The sequence below is a fragment of the Anomaloglossus baeobatrachus genome, chromosome 3 (genome assembly GCF_048569485.1).
Source record: "Anomaloglossus baeobatrachus isolate aAnoBae1 chromosome 3, aAnoBae1.hap1, whole genome shotgun sequence".
Classification (NCBI taxonomy): Eukaryota; Metazoa; Chordata; class Amphibia; order Anura; family Aromobatidae; genus Anomaloglossus; species Anomaloglossus baeobatrachus.
The window spans coordinates 487,285,535-487,304,115 of record NC_134355.1 but is presented as its reverse complement, the minus strand read 5'-3'; the positions used below and the strand labels follow the sequence as shown (position 1 = coordinate 487,304,115).

The 18,581-nt window shown below is 44.4% G+C and overlaps 1 protein-coding gene across 1 annotated transcript in view; it reads left to right on the top strand.

Annotated features, from left to right (window-relative positions):
• Nucleotides 1-18,164, top strand: part of PRKCI (protein kinase C iota) — a 154,350-nt gene extending 136,186 nt beyond the window's left edge. The window contains exons 16-18 of the mRNA XM_075340636.1: nt 8,997-9,086; nt 11,458-11,573; nt 15,035-18,164. Coding sequence (XP_075196751.1) covers nt 8,997-9,086; nt 11,458-11,573; nt 15,035-15,122 — 294 coding nt within the window. The 3' untranslated portion in view covers nt 15,123-18,164. The remainder of the gene's footprint in view (nt 1-8,996; nt 9,087-11,457; nt 11,574-15,034) is intronic.
• Nucleotides 18,165-18,581: the final 417 nt, after the last annotated feature.

Here is an 18,581-nt window from a genome sequence, read left to right as displayed (position 1 = left end):
TGACTTGGTCAAGGACTGGACCCAATGTCCCGAGCGGCATCCTCCAATCTCCAGGCTTGTAGCTAGATCCATAGTTGCAGTGGGGGATGGAACTGCAAACTCAAAGATGCCACTGACAGACAGATGGATCTCTGGTCGAAAGCCATCTATGAGGCTGTCGGCGCACCGTTGGCTCCGGCATTCTCTCCCTTGGGGCACTCCGAGCTATTTCAGCTTGTCTTACACAGATTGACACGGTTACACGTACATCTGTGCCGCAGGTGGCATCCTTAACCTCTCAAATGTCTGCATTTGTTTCTTACGCGATTCAGGTTGTCCTGGACTCTGCGAACCGTGCGGCGGTAGCCTCCGCTACTCCGTGTTTTTAAGCAGAGCCTGGTCTGCTCGTTAAGTGAATGGAAGGCAGATTCTGCTTCCAAAAAAGGTTGCCTAACCAGTTGCCTTTTTCTGCTGACCGACTGTTTGGTGAGCGTTGGATGTAACCATCAAACAGTCCAGGGGTAAGGATTCATCCTTTCCTCAGCCCGGACACAACAAACCCCAACAGAGCAAGAGGCAGTCGGGGTTTTCGGCCTTTTCGAGGCTCGGGCAGGTCCCCTTTTTTCCTCGTCCAATGTGGACTCAAAAGGATCAGAGGAGCTAAGATTCTTAGCGGGCTCAGTCTCGCCCAAAAAAGCGACAGTCTGAAAACCCGCTTCCAAGGCGGCTTCCTCATGACTTGCGGCCTCGGTCGGTAGCAGGCTCTCCCGCCTTGGCGATATTTAGCTGCCATAGGTCAATGACCATTGAGTGTGAGACATTCTGTCTCACGGGTACAGGATAGAGCTCACTTCTCGTCCTCCAACTCGATTCTTCAGAATTTCTCCACCTCCCGGCCGGGCCGCTGCTCTTCTGCAAACAGGGTGCACTCTATAGGCAGAAAGAGTGATGACCCCCGTTCCTCTTCAGGAACAAGGTCACGGTTTTTACCCCAAATTCTTTGCGGTACCTATAACAACGGGCCGTTCCGTCCCGTTCTGGATCTAAAAATGCTCAGCAAGCTCGTGGACACCAGGCGGTTCCGGATGGAATCCCTCCGCCATGTCATCGCCTCAAGGTCCCAAGGATATTTCCTAGCATCATTAGGCATCAAGGATGCTTATCCACACGTGCCGATTGATCCAGAGCACTAGCGTTTCTACGCTTCGTTATAGGAGACGAACACCCTCTGTTCGTAGCTCTACCTTCCGGCTAGCGACAGTCCAACTGGTCTTCGCCAAGGTCAGGGCAGCAGTAGTCACAGTCCTGCACTCTCAGGGTCACTCTGTGGTCCCGTATTTAGACAATCTACTTGTCTAGGCACTCTCTTAGGAAACATGCCAACACTGCCCGAACGTTGCGCTGGAGACTCTCTAGAGTTTTGGGTGGATCATCAACTTTTTAAAGTCAGATCCGACCCCGACCCTATCGATAACATATCTAGGCATAGAGTTTCTTACTCTCTCAGCGATAGTGAAGCTGCCGCTAGACAAACAGCATTCACTACGGGCTGCAAGCTCTTCTTTAAGAACCAGTCGCACACATTGAGACGCCTCATGCACTTCCTACGTAAGATGGTAGCAATGGAGGCAGTTCCTTTCGCGCAGTTTTACTGCGTCCACTACAATGGGACATTCTCCGCCAATGGGACGAGGAGTCGACGTCCCTCAACAGAGTCGTCGTTCTTTCTCAGGCGGCCAAGGAATCTCTACGGTGGTGGCTTCTTCTCACCTCTTGGTCAAAAAGAAGGTCCTTCCTATCCCCGTCCTGGGCGATAGTTACGACAGACGCGAGTCTATCAGGGTGGGGAGCAGTTTTTCTCCACTACAGCGCTCAGGGTACGTGGACTCAGCAAGAGTCCACTCTTCAGATCAATGTTCTTGAACACAGAGCAGTGTATCTTGCCCTACAATCCTTCCAACAGCGGCTGGAAAGCAAGCATATCCGACTTCAGTCGGACAGCTCCACAGCGGTGGCATACATCAACCACCAAGGAAGAACGCGCAACCGGCAAGCCTTCCAGGAAGTCCGGCAGGTTCTGATGTGGGTGGAAGACACGGCATCCACCATATCCACAATTCACATCCCAAGTGTGGAAACTAGGAAGCTGACTTCCTAAGTCGCTGAGGTGTGGCCGAAAGAGTATGGTCTCCTCACCCGGACGGGTTTCAGGAGATCTGGCGCCGCTGACAGAGGCCGGACGTCGATCTAATGGCGTCACGGCACAACAACAATGTGCCAGCTTCATGGCACGGTTTCACAATCATCGAGCTCTGGCGGCAAACGCCTTAGTTCAGCATTGGTCGCAGTTCCAGCTACCTTAGGTGCCACCTCTGGCATTGTTGCCCAGAGTACTGCGCTAGATCAAGACCGACTGCGGCCGCGCCATCCTCGTCGCTACAAATTGGCCGAGGATGTTGTAGTACTCGGTTCTGTGGTGCCTCACGGTAGGCTAACCGGGGGCACTACCAGACCAATCAGACTGGCTGTCTCAAGGGCCATTCTTCCATTTGAATTCTACGGCCCTCAACCGGATGGTGTGGCATTGAGTCCTGGAACCTAGTGTCGTCAGGATTACCTCAGGACGTGGTTGCCACCATGAGACAGGCTAGCATACCAACGTCCGCCAAGATTGACCACAGGACGTGGAAGATGTTCTTATCTCGGTGCTCGGCGCAGGGTGTTTCTCCCTGGCCGGTTGCATCGTCTATGTTTCCTTCCTTCCTGCAATCTAGGTAGGAAAATGGGTTGTCGCTCAGTTCCCTTTAGGGACAAGTCTCAGCGCTATCTGTATTTTTTCAGAAACGACGACTTCCTCAGGTACGCACGTTCCTACGGGGAGTTTGTCTTCTCAGCACTCCGTACAAGCGGCCGTTAGAGCCCTGAGATCTGAACAAGGTTCTAATTGCTCTCCAGATGCCGCCTTTCGAGCCTTTGAAGGATGTCTCCCTTCCCGTTTTTCACGGGAAGGGGCCTTCTAGTAACGGTCTCGTCTCTTAGGAGAGTTTCCGAGCTAGCAACGCTCTCATACAAACTCCCTTCCTGGTCCTTCACCAGGACAGGGTAGTTCTGCGTCCGGTTCCGGAATTTCTCCCTAAGGTGGTATCCCATTTTCATATCAATCAGGATATCACCTCACCTTCTTTGTGTCCTCGTCCAGTCCATCAATTTCAGAAAGATTTGCATCTGTTGGTTCTGGTGAGAGCACTCAGGTTCTACTTCCCGCATGGCGCTCCTGCGCCACCCGGATGCACTCTTTGTCCTTGTCGCTGGTCGGCGTAAACAGTGGCAAGCTTCCAGATCCACCCTTGCTCGGGGGCTCGAGGAACCAATTCTTGAAACCTACAGTTCTACTGGGCTTCTGGTTCTCTCAAGGCCGAAGGCCCATTCTACCAGAGCCGTGGGTGCATCCTGGGCATTACGGCACCAGGCTACGGCTCAGCAGGTGTGTCAGGCACCCACCTGGTCGAGTCTACTTACTTTTACCAAGCATTATCAGATGCATACCTACGCTTCGGCAGACGCCAGCCTAGGTAGATAAGTCATTCAGGCGGCGGTTGGCCACCTGTAGGAGAGGGCCGTTTGACGGCCCTATCATGAGGTATTCTTTTACCCACCCAGGGATTGCTTTTGGACATCCCAATTGTCTGGGTCTCCCAATGGAGCGACAAAGAAGAAGGGAATTTTGTTTACTTACCGTAAATTCCTTTTCTTCTAGCTCCAATTGGGAGACCCAGCACCCGCCCTGTTTTCTCTGGGTTTTTCTGTTTTTTCGGGTACACATGTTGTTCATGTGGTATGGTTCAGTTCTCCGATGTTTCCTCGGATTGAATTGGTCTTTAAACCAGTTATTGGCTTTCCTCCTTCTTGCTTTGGCACTAAAACTGGTCAGCCAGTGATCCCACTGGGGGTGTATAGCCAGAAGGGGAGGGGCCTTACACTTTTAAGTGTAATACTTTGTGTGGCCTCCAGAGGCAATAGCTATACACCCAATTGTCTGGGTCTCCCAATTGGAGCTAGAAGAAAAGGAATTTACGGTAAGTAAACAAAATTCCCTTCTTCTCCACCACAGGGCTCAGGGTACGTGGACTCAGCAAGAGTCCTCCCTTCAGATCAATGTTCTGGAGATCAGGGCAGTGTATCTTGCCCTAAAAGCGTTCCAGCAGTGGCTGGAAGGCAAGCAGATCCGAATTCAGTCGGACAACTCCACAGCGGTGGCTTACATCAACCACCAAGGCGGAACACGCAGTCGGCAAGCCTTCCAGGAAGTCCGGCGGATTTTGATGTGGGTGGAAGCCACGGCCTCCACCATATCCGCAGTTCACATCCCGGGCGTAGAAAACTGGGAAGCAGATTATCTCAGTCGCCAGGGCATGGACGCAGGGGAATGGTCCCTTCACCCGGACGTGTTTCAGGAGATCTGTTGCCGCTGGGGGATGCCGGACGTCGACCTAATGGCGTCCCGGCACAACAACAAGGTCACGGCATTCATGGCACGATCTCACGATCACAGAGCTCTGGCGGCAGACGCCTTAGTTAAGGATTGGTCGCAGTTTCAACTCCCTTATGTGTTTCCACCTCTGGCACTGTTGCCCAGAGTGTTACGCAAGATCAGGGCCGACTGCCGCCGCGCCATCCTCGTCGCTCCAGACTGGCCGAGGAGGTCGTGGTACCCGGATCTGTGGCATCTCACGGTGGGCCAACCGTGGGCACTACCAGACCGTCCAGACTTGCTGTCTCAAGGGCCGTTTTTCCATCTGAATTCTGCGGCCCTCAACCTGACTGTGTGGCCATTGAGTCCTGGATCCTAGCGTCTTCAGGGTTATCTCAAGAGGTCATTGCCACTATGAGACAGGCCAGGAAACCAACGTCTGCCAAGATCTACCACAGGACGTGGAAGATATTCCTATCTTGGTGCTCTGATCAGGGATTTTCTCCCTGGCCATTTGCATTGCCCACTTTTTTCTTTCCTTTCTTCAATCAGGATTGGAAAAAGGTTTGTCGCTCGGCTCCCTTAAGGGACAAGTCTCAGCGCTCTCTGTGTTCTTTCAGAAGCGTCTTGCCAGGCTTTCTCAGGTACGCACGTTCCTGCAGGGGGTTTGTCACATTGTCCCTCCTTACAGGCGGCCGTTAGAACCCTGGGATCTGAACAGGGTTCTGATGGCCCTTCAGAAGGCACCTTTTGAGCCTTTGAAGGATATTTCTCTTTCTCGCCTTTCGCAGAAGGTGGTCTTCCTAGTAGCAGTCACATCACTTCGGAGAGTGTCTGAGCTAGCAGCGTTGTCATGCAAGGCTCCTTTCCTGGTGTTTCACCAGGACAAGGTGGTGCTGCGCCCGGTTCCGGAATTCCTTCCTAAGGTGGTATCCACCTTTCATCTCAATCAGGATATCTCCTTACCTTCTTTTTGTCCTCATCCAGTTCATCAATGTGAAAGGGATTTGCATTTGTTAGATCTGGTGAGAGCGCTCAGAATCTACATTTCCCGTACGGCGCCCCTGCGCCGCTCGGAGGCACTCTTTGTCCTTGTCGCTGGTCAGCGTAAGGGGTCACAGGCTTCCAAATCCACCCTGGCTCGGTGGATCAAGGAACCAATTCTCGAAGCCTACCGTTCTTCTGGGCTTCCGGTTCCCTCAGGGCTAAAGGCCCATTCTACCAGAGCCGTGGGTGCGTCCTGGGCTTTACGGCACCAGGCTACGGCTCAGCAGGTGTGCCAGGCGGCTACCTGGTCGAGCCTGCACACTTTCACCAAACACTATCAGGTGCATACCTATGCTTCGGCGGATGCCAGCCTAGGTAGACGAGTCCTTCAGGCGGCGGTTGCCCACCTGTAGGAACGGGCCGTTTTACGGCTCTATTACGAGGTATTATTTTACCCACCCAGGGACAGCTTTTGGACGTCCCAATTGTCTGGGTCTCCCAATGGAGCGACAAAGAAGAAGGGAATTTTGTTTACTTACCGTAAATTCCTTTTCTTCTAGCTCCAATTGGGAGACCCAGCACCCGCCCTGTTCCCTTCGGGCTGTTGTTTTTTCGTGTACACATGTTGTTCATGTTGAATGGTTTCAGTTCTCCGAAATTTCTTCGGATTGAAGTTACTTTAAACCAATTTATTTGCTTTCCTCCTTCTTGCTTTTGCACTAAAACTGAGGAACCCGTGATGCACGGGGGGTGTATAGGCAGAAGGGGAGGGGCTTTACACTTTTAAGTATAATACTTTGTGTGGCCTCCGGAGGCAGAAGCTATACACCCAATTGTCTGGGTCTCCCAATTGGAGCTAGAAGAAAAGGAATTTACGGTAAGTAAACAAAATTCCCTTCTTTGCTTCAGTTTTCAAAAATGAGTGTTAGAAAAATGGGGGAAACACACACAAAACAGATGATGCATGAGAAGAAAACGGTCCATTTAAAACAGATCTGAAAATACTCATATGTGTGAATATAGTCTTTGTACTTGTTAAGCTTATGGTGGTAAAATGCATGTCACCACCTCTGTAGTGCAAGGAAAAATGAGCCAACTGTTAGCTTTACATAATACTCCCTAAACTGCACTGTTGACCATCTTTTATACCAGTGGTCTTGAATTTGGGACTCTCCTGCTATTGTAAAACTACAACTCCCAACAGGTAGGAGAACACTGGTATATTCAGTGTTCTACAGTCATGGCCAAAAGTTTTGAGAATGACACAAAAATGATATTTTCACATGATCTGTTGCCCTCTGGTTTTTGTTTATCTGATGTTTACATCACATACAGAAATATAATTGCAATCATATTATGAGTACCAAAAGGTTATATTGACAGAATGAGTTAAAGCAGCAAGTCAATATTTGCAGTGTTGACCCTTCTTCTTCAGGACCTCTGCAATTCTCCCTGGCATGCTCTCAATCAACTTCTGGATCAAATCCTGACTGATAGCTGTCCATTCTTGCATAAGCAATGCTTGCATTTTGCCAGAATTTGTTGGTTTTTGTTTGTCCACCCGTCTCTTGATGATTGCCCACAAGATTAAGATCTGGGGAGTTTCCAGGCCATGGACCCAAAATCTCTATGTTTTGTTCCATGAGCCATTTAGTGATCACCTTTGCTTTATGGCAAGGTGCTCCATCATGCTGGAAAAGGCATTGTTGGGCGCCAAACTGCTCTTGGACAGTTGGGAGAAGTTGCTCTTGGAGGACATTCTGGTACCATTCTTTATTCATGGCTGTGTTTTTAGGCAAGACTGTGAGTGAGCCGATTCCCTTGGCTGAGAAGCAACCCCACATATGAATCGTTTCAGGATGCTTAACAGTTGGCATGAGACAAGACTGGTGGTAGCGCTCACCACCTCTTCTCCTAATAAGCTGTTTTCCAGATGTCCCAAACAATCGAAAAGGGGATTCATCTGAGAAAATGACTTTACCCCAGTCCTCAGCAGTCCACTCCCTGTACCTTTTGCAGAATATCAGTCGGTCCCTGATGTTTTTTCTGGAGAGAAGTGGCTTCTTTGCTGCCCTCCTTGAAACCAAGCCTTGCTCAAGCAGTCTCCGCCTCACAGTGCGTGCAGAAGCACTCACACCAGCCTGCTGCCATTGCTGAGCTAGCTCAGCACTGCTGGTAGTCCGATCCCGCAGCTGAAACAGTTTTAAGATACGGTCCTGGCGTTTACTGGTCCTTCTTGGGCGCCCTGGAGCCTTTTTGGCAACCATGAAAGCTCTCTCCTTGAAGTTCTTGATCATGCGATAGATTGTTGACTGAGGTGCAATCTTTGTAGCTGCGATACTCTTCCCTGTTAGGCCATTTTTGTGCAGAGCAATGATGGCTGCACGTGTTTCTTTAGAGATAACCATGGTTAACTGAAGAGAAACAATACCAAGCACCAGCCTCCTTTTTAAAGTGTCCAGTGGTGTCATTCTTACTTAATCATGACTGATCGCCAGCCCTCTCCTCATCAACACCCACACCTGTGTTAATGGAACAATCACTAAAACAATGTTAGCTGCTCCTTTTAAGGCAGGAATGCAATGATGTTGAAATGTGTTTTGGGGGTTAAAGTTCATTTTCTTAGCCAATATTGACTTTGCAAGTAATTGCTGTTAAGCTGATCACTCTTTATGACATTCTGGAGTATTTGCAAATTGCCATTAGAAAAACTTAAGCAGTAGACTTTGTACAAATTAATATTTGTAGCATTCTCAAAACTTTTAGCCATGACTGTACAATCTACACAATGCAAAATTACACATGTGCTACTGTCGGCACTACTGCAGTTTTTTGGGAAATCTAATTAAAGGGAAACTGTCAAGGCTGCCCGGCCGTTACGTACTGATACACTACTGTCGGTCAATGCCATGGTGTGTACTGACCAGTGATTGAAGCAGCTTCAGATCCGCCTCTGACTCGAAAGCAAAGGTTGTTCGGAGGAATAAAGTTCATTTCATCCCGGCAGCTGGGATCTCAGGACAGCAGCCGAGCAACTTTTCTACCTTATTAACCTGAAGATTAACCCCATATCTGCAGGTTAATAGAGTTTTGGGTCTTGACAGGTTCCCTTTAACTTGATGATTAATCAACACAAAAAACAAACCTGGAGATTTACAGGGAAGGTGTCATCAAAAAAAATTTTTTTTTTCAATAACTGAAAAAAATATAAAGTATTAATGTTTTAATGTTATGCTTAAATATTTTTTTTAATTGAGAAAAATCTAAAAAAATTTGATATTTTCCACTCTTAAACACTAGGGGGAGCAGCTGCTGAAATCCTGCTGTAGAACTAGCTCACATTACAACTGCAGTAAAAGTGGGCAGAATCTGCTCTCCTGTGTGTGATGTCACACCTCCCTCTCCTAATCTGGGTGTTTCCAAAAGGATAATACAAAAATAAAAAAAGCGACACCTTACCTTTTTAAAGTTGTGTACTCATTTTTTTCTATTATTATTTTCAGTATATACTGTTGATCATGAATACGAATATACTTATTCTATTTCTTATGCACTTTAGGAACCAAAGGACCGGCTTGGCTGCCATCCACAGACAGGATTTGCTGATATCCAGGGACATCAGTTTTTTCGCAATGTTGACTGGGATTTGGTAAATAAAATAATTATTGGCAGAAAGTTTTATCCACATTTGTTTTTTTTGTCTCTATCATGGTAATCAAATGCAATATTATAATTGTTCACACTGATGACCTTTTCAGACTGACAAGTATTGGATGCACTGTGCTGGAGCTGGCTGAGATTAGGAGATAACATATTGTGCTCCAGCAATCCTGGACAGTTTTTAATACAGTGCTTACAAGCTCAATAGAAAAAAAGCGTGTAAGCGCAGTACATAGTGTCTGGCAGAGCTGGAGGTTCGTTTCCAAGGCATCAAACTAAAGCATTAGTATCTTGAACAGCTGAAACTTTTTAAAAACTAACGATTTATTAAATCCCAAAATTGCTTGAATGAACAATCATTATCTGACAATAGCCATTTATGAAGATGGAAATAACCATTTAAAGTGATTCGCCTGGACATAAAAGTTAAAGCCTACCCTTCATTATGCTGATAATCAGGTGTCCCACAGGTATAATATCAACATTTACATATTAATGGCTTAACCTAAGAATAGTCAAGAGTGCCCATTAATTTGTTAATTAGACTGGTTTAGACAATTCTTAAGATTCACAATCCATAATGGGAAAAACCCAAACTTTAAAATTCAGAAGTTTCCGCCCAATTATTGTTAATTTTAACAATATGAAGCAACGATCATGTAATAAAAAAGGCATATATACACAAGTGTATCTGGCATATATGCTTTTTTTTCCTTCACCATGGTAGCTTACCAATGGTAATTTTAACAATATAGCAGACAACCCCGATGAGAAAGAGATTGTTTATTAGAAGAGTTTCCAGACAATAGTAAGCTCTTTAGACCCCCTTCCCCAATGATCAAGTGGGTAAACTACTACATTGGAGTATTCAATTTCCCTTCCTCAGCACCACAGGTGCTCTGTAGCTGCCCTAGTCCACAACGGCCCCTAATAGGAGATTCCCCTCTATTAAATCAGCATTTAATAATGGTGTATGTGTTTTTTATTTATTTTTATTTTTTTTGTAAATTAGGCCATTATATTGACAACTTAAAGGGACTCTGTCACCAGTTTTTTGACACCTAATCTGAGAGCAGCATAATTTAGGGTGTAGAGATCCTGATTCCAGCGATGTGTCACTTACTGGACTGCTTAGTATAGTTTTGAAAAAATCACTGTTTAATCAGCAGTAGATTATCATTAGAGGACTACTTGGTGTGCTGCCAGGTACTCCAGCATATTCCTGAGCTCTGTATAACTGCTAGATCTGCAGCAGAGAAAACATTGATTTTATCCAAATGACAGCAAACAGCTCAGTAAGGGGTGCTTCACACACAGCGAGCTCGCTGCCGAGATCGCTGCTGAGTCACGCTTTTTGTGACGCAGCAGTGACCTCATTAGCGATCTCGCTGTGTGTGACACTGAGCAGCGATCTGGCCCCTGCTGCGAGATCGCTGCTCGTTACACACAGCCCTGGTTCGTTTTCTTCAAAGCCGCTCTCCCGCTGTGACACACAGATCGCTGTGTGTGACAGCGAGAGAGCGACAAATGAAGCGAGCAGGGAGCAGGAGCCGGCGTCTGACAGCTGAGGTAAGCTTGTAACCAAGATAAACATCGGGTAACCAAGGTGGTTACCCGATATTTACCTTAGTTATCACCCTCCGCAGCTCTCACACTGCCTGTGCTTCCGGCTCTCTGCACATGTAGCTGCTGAACACATCGGGTTAATTAACCCGATGTGTACAGCAGCTAGGAGAGCAAGGAGCCAGCGCTAAGCAGTGTGCGCGGCTCCCTGCTCTCTGCACATGTAGCTGCATTACACATCGGGTTAATTAACCCGATGTGTAATGCAGCTAGGAGAGCAAGGAGCCAGCGCTCAGTGTGCGCGGCTCCCTGCTCTCTGCACACAGCGCTGGTAACTAATGTAAACATCGGGTAACCATACCCGATGTTTACCTTAGTTACCAGTCTCCGCAGCCTCCAGTCGGCGGCTCCGTGCAAGCGCAGCGTCGCTTGCACGTCGCTGCTGGCTGGGGGCTGTTCAGTGGTCGCTGGTGAGATCTGCCTGTTTGACAGCTCACCAGCGACCATGTAGCGATGCAGCAGCGATCCTGACCAGGTCAGATCGCTGGTCGGATCGCTGCTGCATCGCTAAGTGTGAAGGTACCCTAAGTGACACCGCTGGAATCAGGGTCTCTGTGTCTACATTATGCTGTTATCAGATGAGGGAGCAAAAACCTGGTGACAGATTCCCTTTAACTGTTTAGAAATTTATTTGTCCTCCCTATTGGCACCTTTTGGTATATATCTTCCAAAAATTTTGGGCAGTGATGTTTGGATTAATAACCTAATGGTTAAGTTAAATTTTATTTTCTTCTTAGATGGAACAAAAACAAGTGGTTCCTCCCTTCAAGCCAAACATATGTGGAGAATTTGGGTTGGATAATTTTGATGTTCAGTTCACAAATGAGCCCGTTCAACTCACGCCTGATGATGAGTACGTTACTTCAGTAATTCTTCTTGGAATAAATTACTCATTTTTTCCAAAACAGAAGAGGGTCAGAGTTCACAATAAAAAGTTGGCTTTGTACCATCATAAACCATCCCCAGATGTGGTATAATTTGACTAATTGATATTGTAAAGCAAATGTGATGGCTCAAAACTAATGATGGGACAATCAATTTGCAGGACTTCTGTCTATTGTCAGGTCAGTAACGTGTGACCCCCCCTAGATGGGAGGCCCTCGCATCTCCTTACCTCCCAGCATTCCTGGCTCCACTTTTCATTAGCTGAGCATTGTCATCATTTAGCTGTGACACACCCACACTCTCACCCACACTCTCACCCACATATATACACACACAACAATGCAACAGCCCAAGTAATCGAACGCGGAGCCAGGAGGTAAGAAGATTCGCAGGCCTCTCGTCCAAAAGTCACAGATCACTGACTTGGCCAATGAACCGGGAATTCTGCTGTTCAATTCTCTTATCTCTACTCTCCACCTGCCTTCAACTTTCAGCTTTCTTTTCACCAGCATTAAATCATGTGACACACTTATCTGACTCTTTCATTTATAAATTTCAAGTTGGTTGGTACTTTTTGGGGGCCATTTAATGGATTCAGTTATAGTTAAGATTTTTATGGCAAAATTCTATATGTTTTAAATGTCTATAGTAGGAGCACCCCTCTAAATTGAGTTATTGCAGAGTATGCATTACATTTATGGGGTTGATGGACATTACCATACCTTTTAAGTAGGAAGATATTCTGACTTTCCTAAGCCCCAGGTGATCAGCCTATATTACCAGAAGATGTAAGGAGTTAGTAATTTCTTGTAGGTTAAATGTCTCATTGAATGGCAGCCATTGAATGGAATGTGGAAAGTGCTGGACGTCTTGCTTGTCGTTACCACATAGTATTGCCTTAACAATTTTGATTATTGCAAGAACAGTTACATTTTTAACTATAGTGAACATTTTACAGAATTGCACTCAAATACCCACTTTTAGCTTGCAAAGATATATTCATAATCACTCAGAGGGATACTAAGATTAAGATGAAAATGCCCGGATTCATAGGGTCTATATTCTCCCAGGCTTTTTCTAAAGCATTCTACTGGTTAAACCTCTTCAGCACAACCAACCTGTGAAATCCCTTTTCCAATATACACCGGGCAGCGCAAGAAAACAATATTTTATCTGTGAACTCAACTCTTCAGCAATATAATATTTTCCTTTAGGGAAGGTGGGAGTTGGGAAGGAAATGCTTTAATGAAAAACAGAGAAAATGGATGATATGAAACTGGCTTATCACACACGTGAACATATAGATGGGTTTCGTGTATAGATTTCTCGCCTTCAGAGATGCACAATAGTTACACTTCAAGATTAATTTGACATTCATTTAATTTTGGCATTAAACATAGAATATATATTTTTTTTATTTCGACAAGGTATAATTGGAAGCATTTACTGCTTTATGTACGGGCACATTTGATTACCGTTCATCTGTGCACACGGGAACAGGTTCCCCGGTTTTCCCCCCCCCCCCCCCCCAACTCTGTTTTGCAAAACCTTTTTCAGTTTTCTCAAGTTTTATGTGTATTTCAGATTGCGAGGGAACAAATATTTGAAGTTGGACACATATTCTGAGTTTGACAGAGGACTGGACATGTCTTCAAGACATTAAAGGCTTAGCTTTGTAGAGGTCCTCTTACCGGAAGATATACTTTTATCCAATGTTGCAGACTTCAGCAGTTTTCCTGTTACCTCTGTTTTAACATGGTCTTTTAAACAAGATGTTTGGGACTTTAACCCCTTAACGACCGCGGGCCGTAAAATTACGTCCTAAATGACATAATCTTACTGCCCGCGGTCCTCCGGCGGCAGCATGCCGCGATCGGCACACATCTCAGCTGATTTTCACAGCTGAGATGTGTGCCTGCTAGGCACGAGCAGAATCGTTATCTGCTCGTGCCGATTAACCCCTTATAATGGCGCTGTCAATACATGACAGCGCCATTATAAGCGCAATCGCGGTAAAGTTTTACTTACCGCCGAAACCGGAAGTCACGTGACGCGATCACGTGACTCCCGATAGTTGTCATGGTAGTACAGGGTCATGTGATGACTCCTGTACTACACATGAATTGGTTTCACTTTCGCTGTGCCCGGGGCACAGCAAAAGAGAAAGACAGCGTATCTGCTGTTTACAGCCTTCCAGCTGTGATCAGCAGATACTGCAGAGCGATCGGAATGCTGATCGCAATAGCCCCCTAGGGGGACTAGTAAAATAAAAAAAAAAAGTAAAAAAATAAGTTTTAAAAAATTAAAAAAAAACAAAAAAACCTAAAAGTTCAAATCACCCCCCATTCGCCCCATTAAAAATTAAAGGGTTAAAAAAATAAAAAATATACACACATTTGGTATCGCCGCGTTCAGAAACGCCCGATCTATCAAAATATAAAATCAATTAATCTGATCAGTAAACGGCGTAGCGGCAAAAAAATTCCAAACGCCAAAACGACGTTTTTTTGTCGCCACAACTTTTGCGCAAAATGCAATAAGAGGCGATCAAAACGTAGCATCTGCGCAAAAATGGTACCGTTAAAAACGTCAGCTCGAGACGCAAAAAATAAGCCGTCATTGAGCCTAAGATCCCGAAAAATGAGAACGCTACGGGTCACGGAATATGGCGTAAAACGTGCGCCACTTTTTTCGGACAAACTTCCGATTTTTTTTTAACCCCTTATATAAAAGTAAACCTATACATGTTTGGTGTCTACGAACTCGCACTGACCTGAGGCATCACACCCACACATCAGTTTTACCATATAGTGAACACAGTGAATAAAATATCTCAAAAACCATAGTGCTATCGCACTTTTTTTGCAATTTTTCAGCATTTGGAATTTTTTTGCCATTTTCTAGTACACAATATGGTAAAACTGATGGTTTCATTTAAAAGTACAGCTCGTTCCGCAAAAAATGAGCCCTCACATGACCATATTGACTGAAAAATAAAAAAGTTACGTCTCTCAGAAAAAGAATGGCGAAAAAAAAAAACGGAAAGCGAAAAATCGGCCGGTCGTGAAAGGGTTAATATAATGGTGTAAGGGCAGGGAATGAGAGAGAATAAACTACTCACACCACAGACCACCCTTACACATGCTAGAACATTTTATACATCCCATAAAACACAACTTTCATTGTACATATGCATTACATCTCATGTTGACTTTCCTTATTCTATTTAGTGTAATGATTCTAGTCTGGGAACACCCTTTACTCCAGTAATTGCCACCACTAATAAAAGCTTGCATCCCTTTCCATTTGATCTCAATAACGGCCCCCCTGCTTGGTGTGATTGCAGTATATTTTACACTCTGCATTTACAGCTCATTACTGAGATTCTTTTTTTTTTTTTTCTTTTTTTTTTTTTCCTTCTTCTTGCAGGGATGTGGTGAGAAAAATTGACCAGTCAGAGTTTGAGGGTTTTGAATACATCAACCCTCTATTAATGTCTGCAGAAGAATGCGTATGATGGACTCTACAGTTTATACATCGCTGCTGCCATTGCAGTGCCTGGGCCTCTTTCTGCTGCACAAAGAACATTACTGTACTGGCACCCAGCCTGATATATGGCCGGGCACTACTGTACACCAAGGAATTTATATCTCCCTGTTACTATAATGCCATGTATTTAAAATATGGACATGAAAATCTAAGTTACAGTTCTCACATACTTTACCAGGATGTGTACATATTGGCCATTTATTTCCTTACTTATGTGTCTTGTTAAGAAAAATGTTGAATTGTGTCTGCGGTTCTTAACATGATTTGCTTTTAGTGGCAAATGTATCTATACCTGAATGTAACCGCAATTTACCTGCTTTATTGGAATGAAGCTGCACCCTCACATGTGAGATTTAGGTTTGGGCACCGACAAATGTGACTGGTAACCATGCCTTTTATGCCAGCAGTGATGTTAAAAGGGTTGTCTGGTCTAAAGTGATGACTACAGTCACTCTGTGACTGCAGACTTATGAATCCTCCCAGCGCACACACGAGGATTCGCTGGTTTCTGAGCAGTGAATAGCGGTATGAATATTCCCGGCCAGAACTCGACTAGCGGGCGCTCTAGATTGAGCAAGGCCATGCCTACTACCTCTGATGTGTCCACTCCTTAGACTTGTATAGAATGAGACGGCACCCACTAGCCTGGTTCTGGTTGGGAGCATGCATAGCGCACAATTGCATTCTCGTTACCACCATTCCCAGCTCAGAAACCAGCGAATCCTCATAGCGCAGTGTCTGCAGCCACATAGTGACTGCAAATTTATCACTTTAGACCAGACCAGCTCCAAAAATCAATTTGTGTTCCAAGTCTAATATATGGGGTACAGATACAGCAGGTTATTAAAACTGAGGCATCATTATCAGTCTATTATCTTGTGCTTGAAAATTGCTCACTGTAGTAGTCAGACACTGAGATGAAAACTATGAATATATATTCAGGGTGTCTTATCCATGACGCTATTGTTTATTTTATGTAAAAACTGCTGCCCAACAAGTTGTTGTTGTTGTGCTTTATATACAGGTTGACAGTGTATGATGTATTCGGTCCGCAAGGTAGGGCTTGCTATTGTTGTTCCATGAAATATTTCATGGAAATGGTTGATAAAGGGAACACTACAAGAAATTTAAGTTTATTGTAAATCTTTATTGGTGCCAAATTCACAATGGATGTATTTTTGTGGCATACATGCTGCATGCCTTTCTTAAGTGAGCTTATTATATCGATGTCTTAGCTGAATCCTCAGAATGAGAAAACGAATGGCCACGCTGGCTACATTTTCATGGATGTGTTCCTAGAGATAGTATACCCTGTCCAGTTATAGAACAGCCACCATTCTCTTCTTTAATTTTTTATGTATGGCTAATAGAAGTTCTCCAGATATTCGCTCTCTTAATGAATGTACAACGACATTACGTTTGGTTCAGAGGTCTGGTTATTACAAGGTTTGCAAACATTGACTATACTCCGTATTAGTGATAGAGAATACAAGCAATGTATGCATCATTACTGTGCACAGCATGTTGGATTTCTGGTCTATGACTACTGGGGGGAGGGGAAATATTCCCATTAAACATGGTATTTTCTCCATTTTAATCTGTCAGGTTTCCAGCCGAAGTGTTAATGAGTTTCCCTAAATAGTGCCACAGTTCCTAGACAAGTGCTGACTTCATTAATGCAACATTAATAAACATAGTACATGACAAGCTTTCCAAATTCTTCATAGTTTGTTTGCTTGGTCACAGCCTAGTCTATTAAAGTAGGACAGGGGGTAGCAACCAAGTATACAACCGGTCTATATAAAAAACATGCTAAATATCACCTTCATAATGTGTAGAAGATCATGCTGCTTTACAGTCTGCGCAACTGCATCTCAAATTAGATTTTCACCATTAAATGAGTTGATTTTTTAAATTTATTGCACTAGTTCTACGAGCCCTCGCCAATCTTATGGAGATTTCATCTACTACTGAAGGTGATAAAGCATCTCAAATTCCTGCAGCCCGTTTACAAGCCTTCTTTTTGAGAAATTGATCATCGGCTAACATATGGGCGGTATGCTCAACATTTCTCATAGTAAGAGGATTTTATGTCAGTCCTTTATATTTAATCTGTACAGTGTGACACATACCAACTCTTCAAAATGCCGCCTCCAGAGTAGACCTGTGGGACCTTTGATGCTCACAAGAAGCCGCATATTTATGAGCCTTTCACTCCATGCCAGATATCACCAACAGATGCCTGTATGTTAATGGACCCATGTTATTGATGATCTTGTCTTTATTATCTTTTTCTTACTTTTTTATTCTTTTATATTTTAAGTGGCTTTATTCACTTTTCTTATGGTTCATTTTTATGATACTTTGTAGAATATATGTGGGATCATCTGTTTTTGTTTTTTAAAACCTATTGCACAAACATTTTTTTGTATATATAATGAAGTGGTAAGGGATTTTTTTTAAGTGCCACATCCCCCCTCAGACTGTTCATTCAATGGTTTCATTTGGTCTTGTCCATTCCTAGCCAAAATAGTTGACCGTTGGACTCAGTCGAGAATATGGCAGACCGCTTTTACTCCCCATAAATCTGATATTTGCACACATGGAGCCTCTAGGGCAAATCTAAACAGCTCTTAACACACCAGAGGCAAATGTTGCGACTATTTTTGTCATCTCAGTAAGAGTAATGGACAATCTAAAATCTGTTTATCATCTGCATAGCTTGGCTGTAAGTTGTTGATAAAATCTCAATTTTGATTTTCAGGTTAGGTAACCATTGTAGGGCTTTTTTCAGCCACCTGGATTGAGAGGACTGGACTCCTGGGTATTATAAACGTATACATCTTGTATAGTATAATATTTTTAGATGTTATTACATTCTGTGCTGTGCATTTGTTATACTGTTTAAGAAAAAACTGTACCCCATAGCATTGTCTGCATGTAGTAATACAACAAAGTGTATGACTAGTTGTAACTGAAGAATGGCTTTCTTTTAATAAAATGTTTATATGAGATCTGAAGTTACGTATTCATCATAATTGCACAAAAGGGACAATCTTTTATGCAAACCGGGAAGCTGTGTCCTTCAGCTGTGAATGCTGTAAATTGTGTTACCTTATTATACAGGAACAAAACTAATTACATTCATTATTAGAAGCTCGGGACTTTGATGACATTACATCGAATAGATTATTGCAAAAAATGTAGATAATGGGTGAAAAGTTTTTATTAGAAGTATTTTAGGTAACACTAAAGGAGAAGTGTATAAGTCCATCTTCTGAACGCCTTCCAAAGTGGCTGGGGTTGAGCGCAAAGAAGATTTGTAGTCTCCTTGTCCAGCACCCACATTTTTAGTTTGTGGTGGTTGGACCAAAGCTCGGTTGACTTGCTCCTAAGTGCAAGCTTCCCAAGAGCCTTTTCTGTTTGG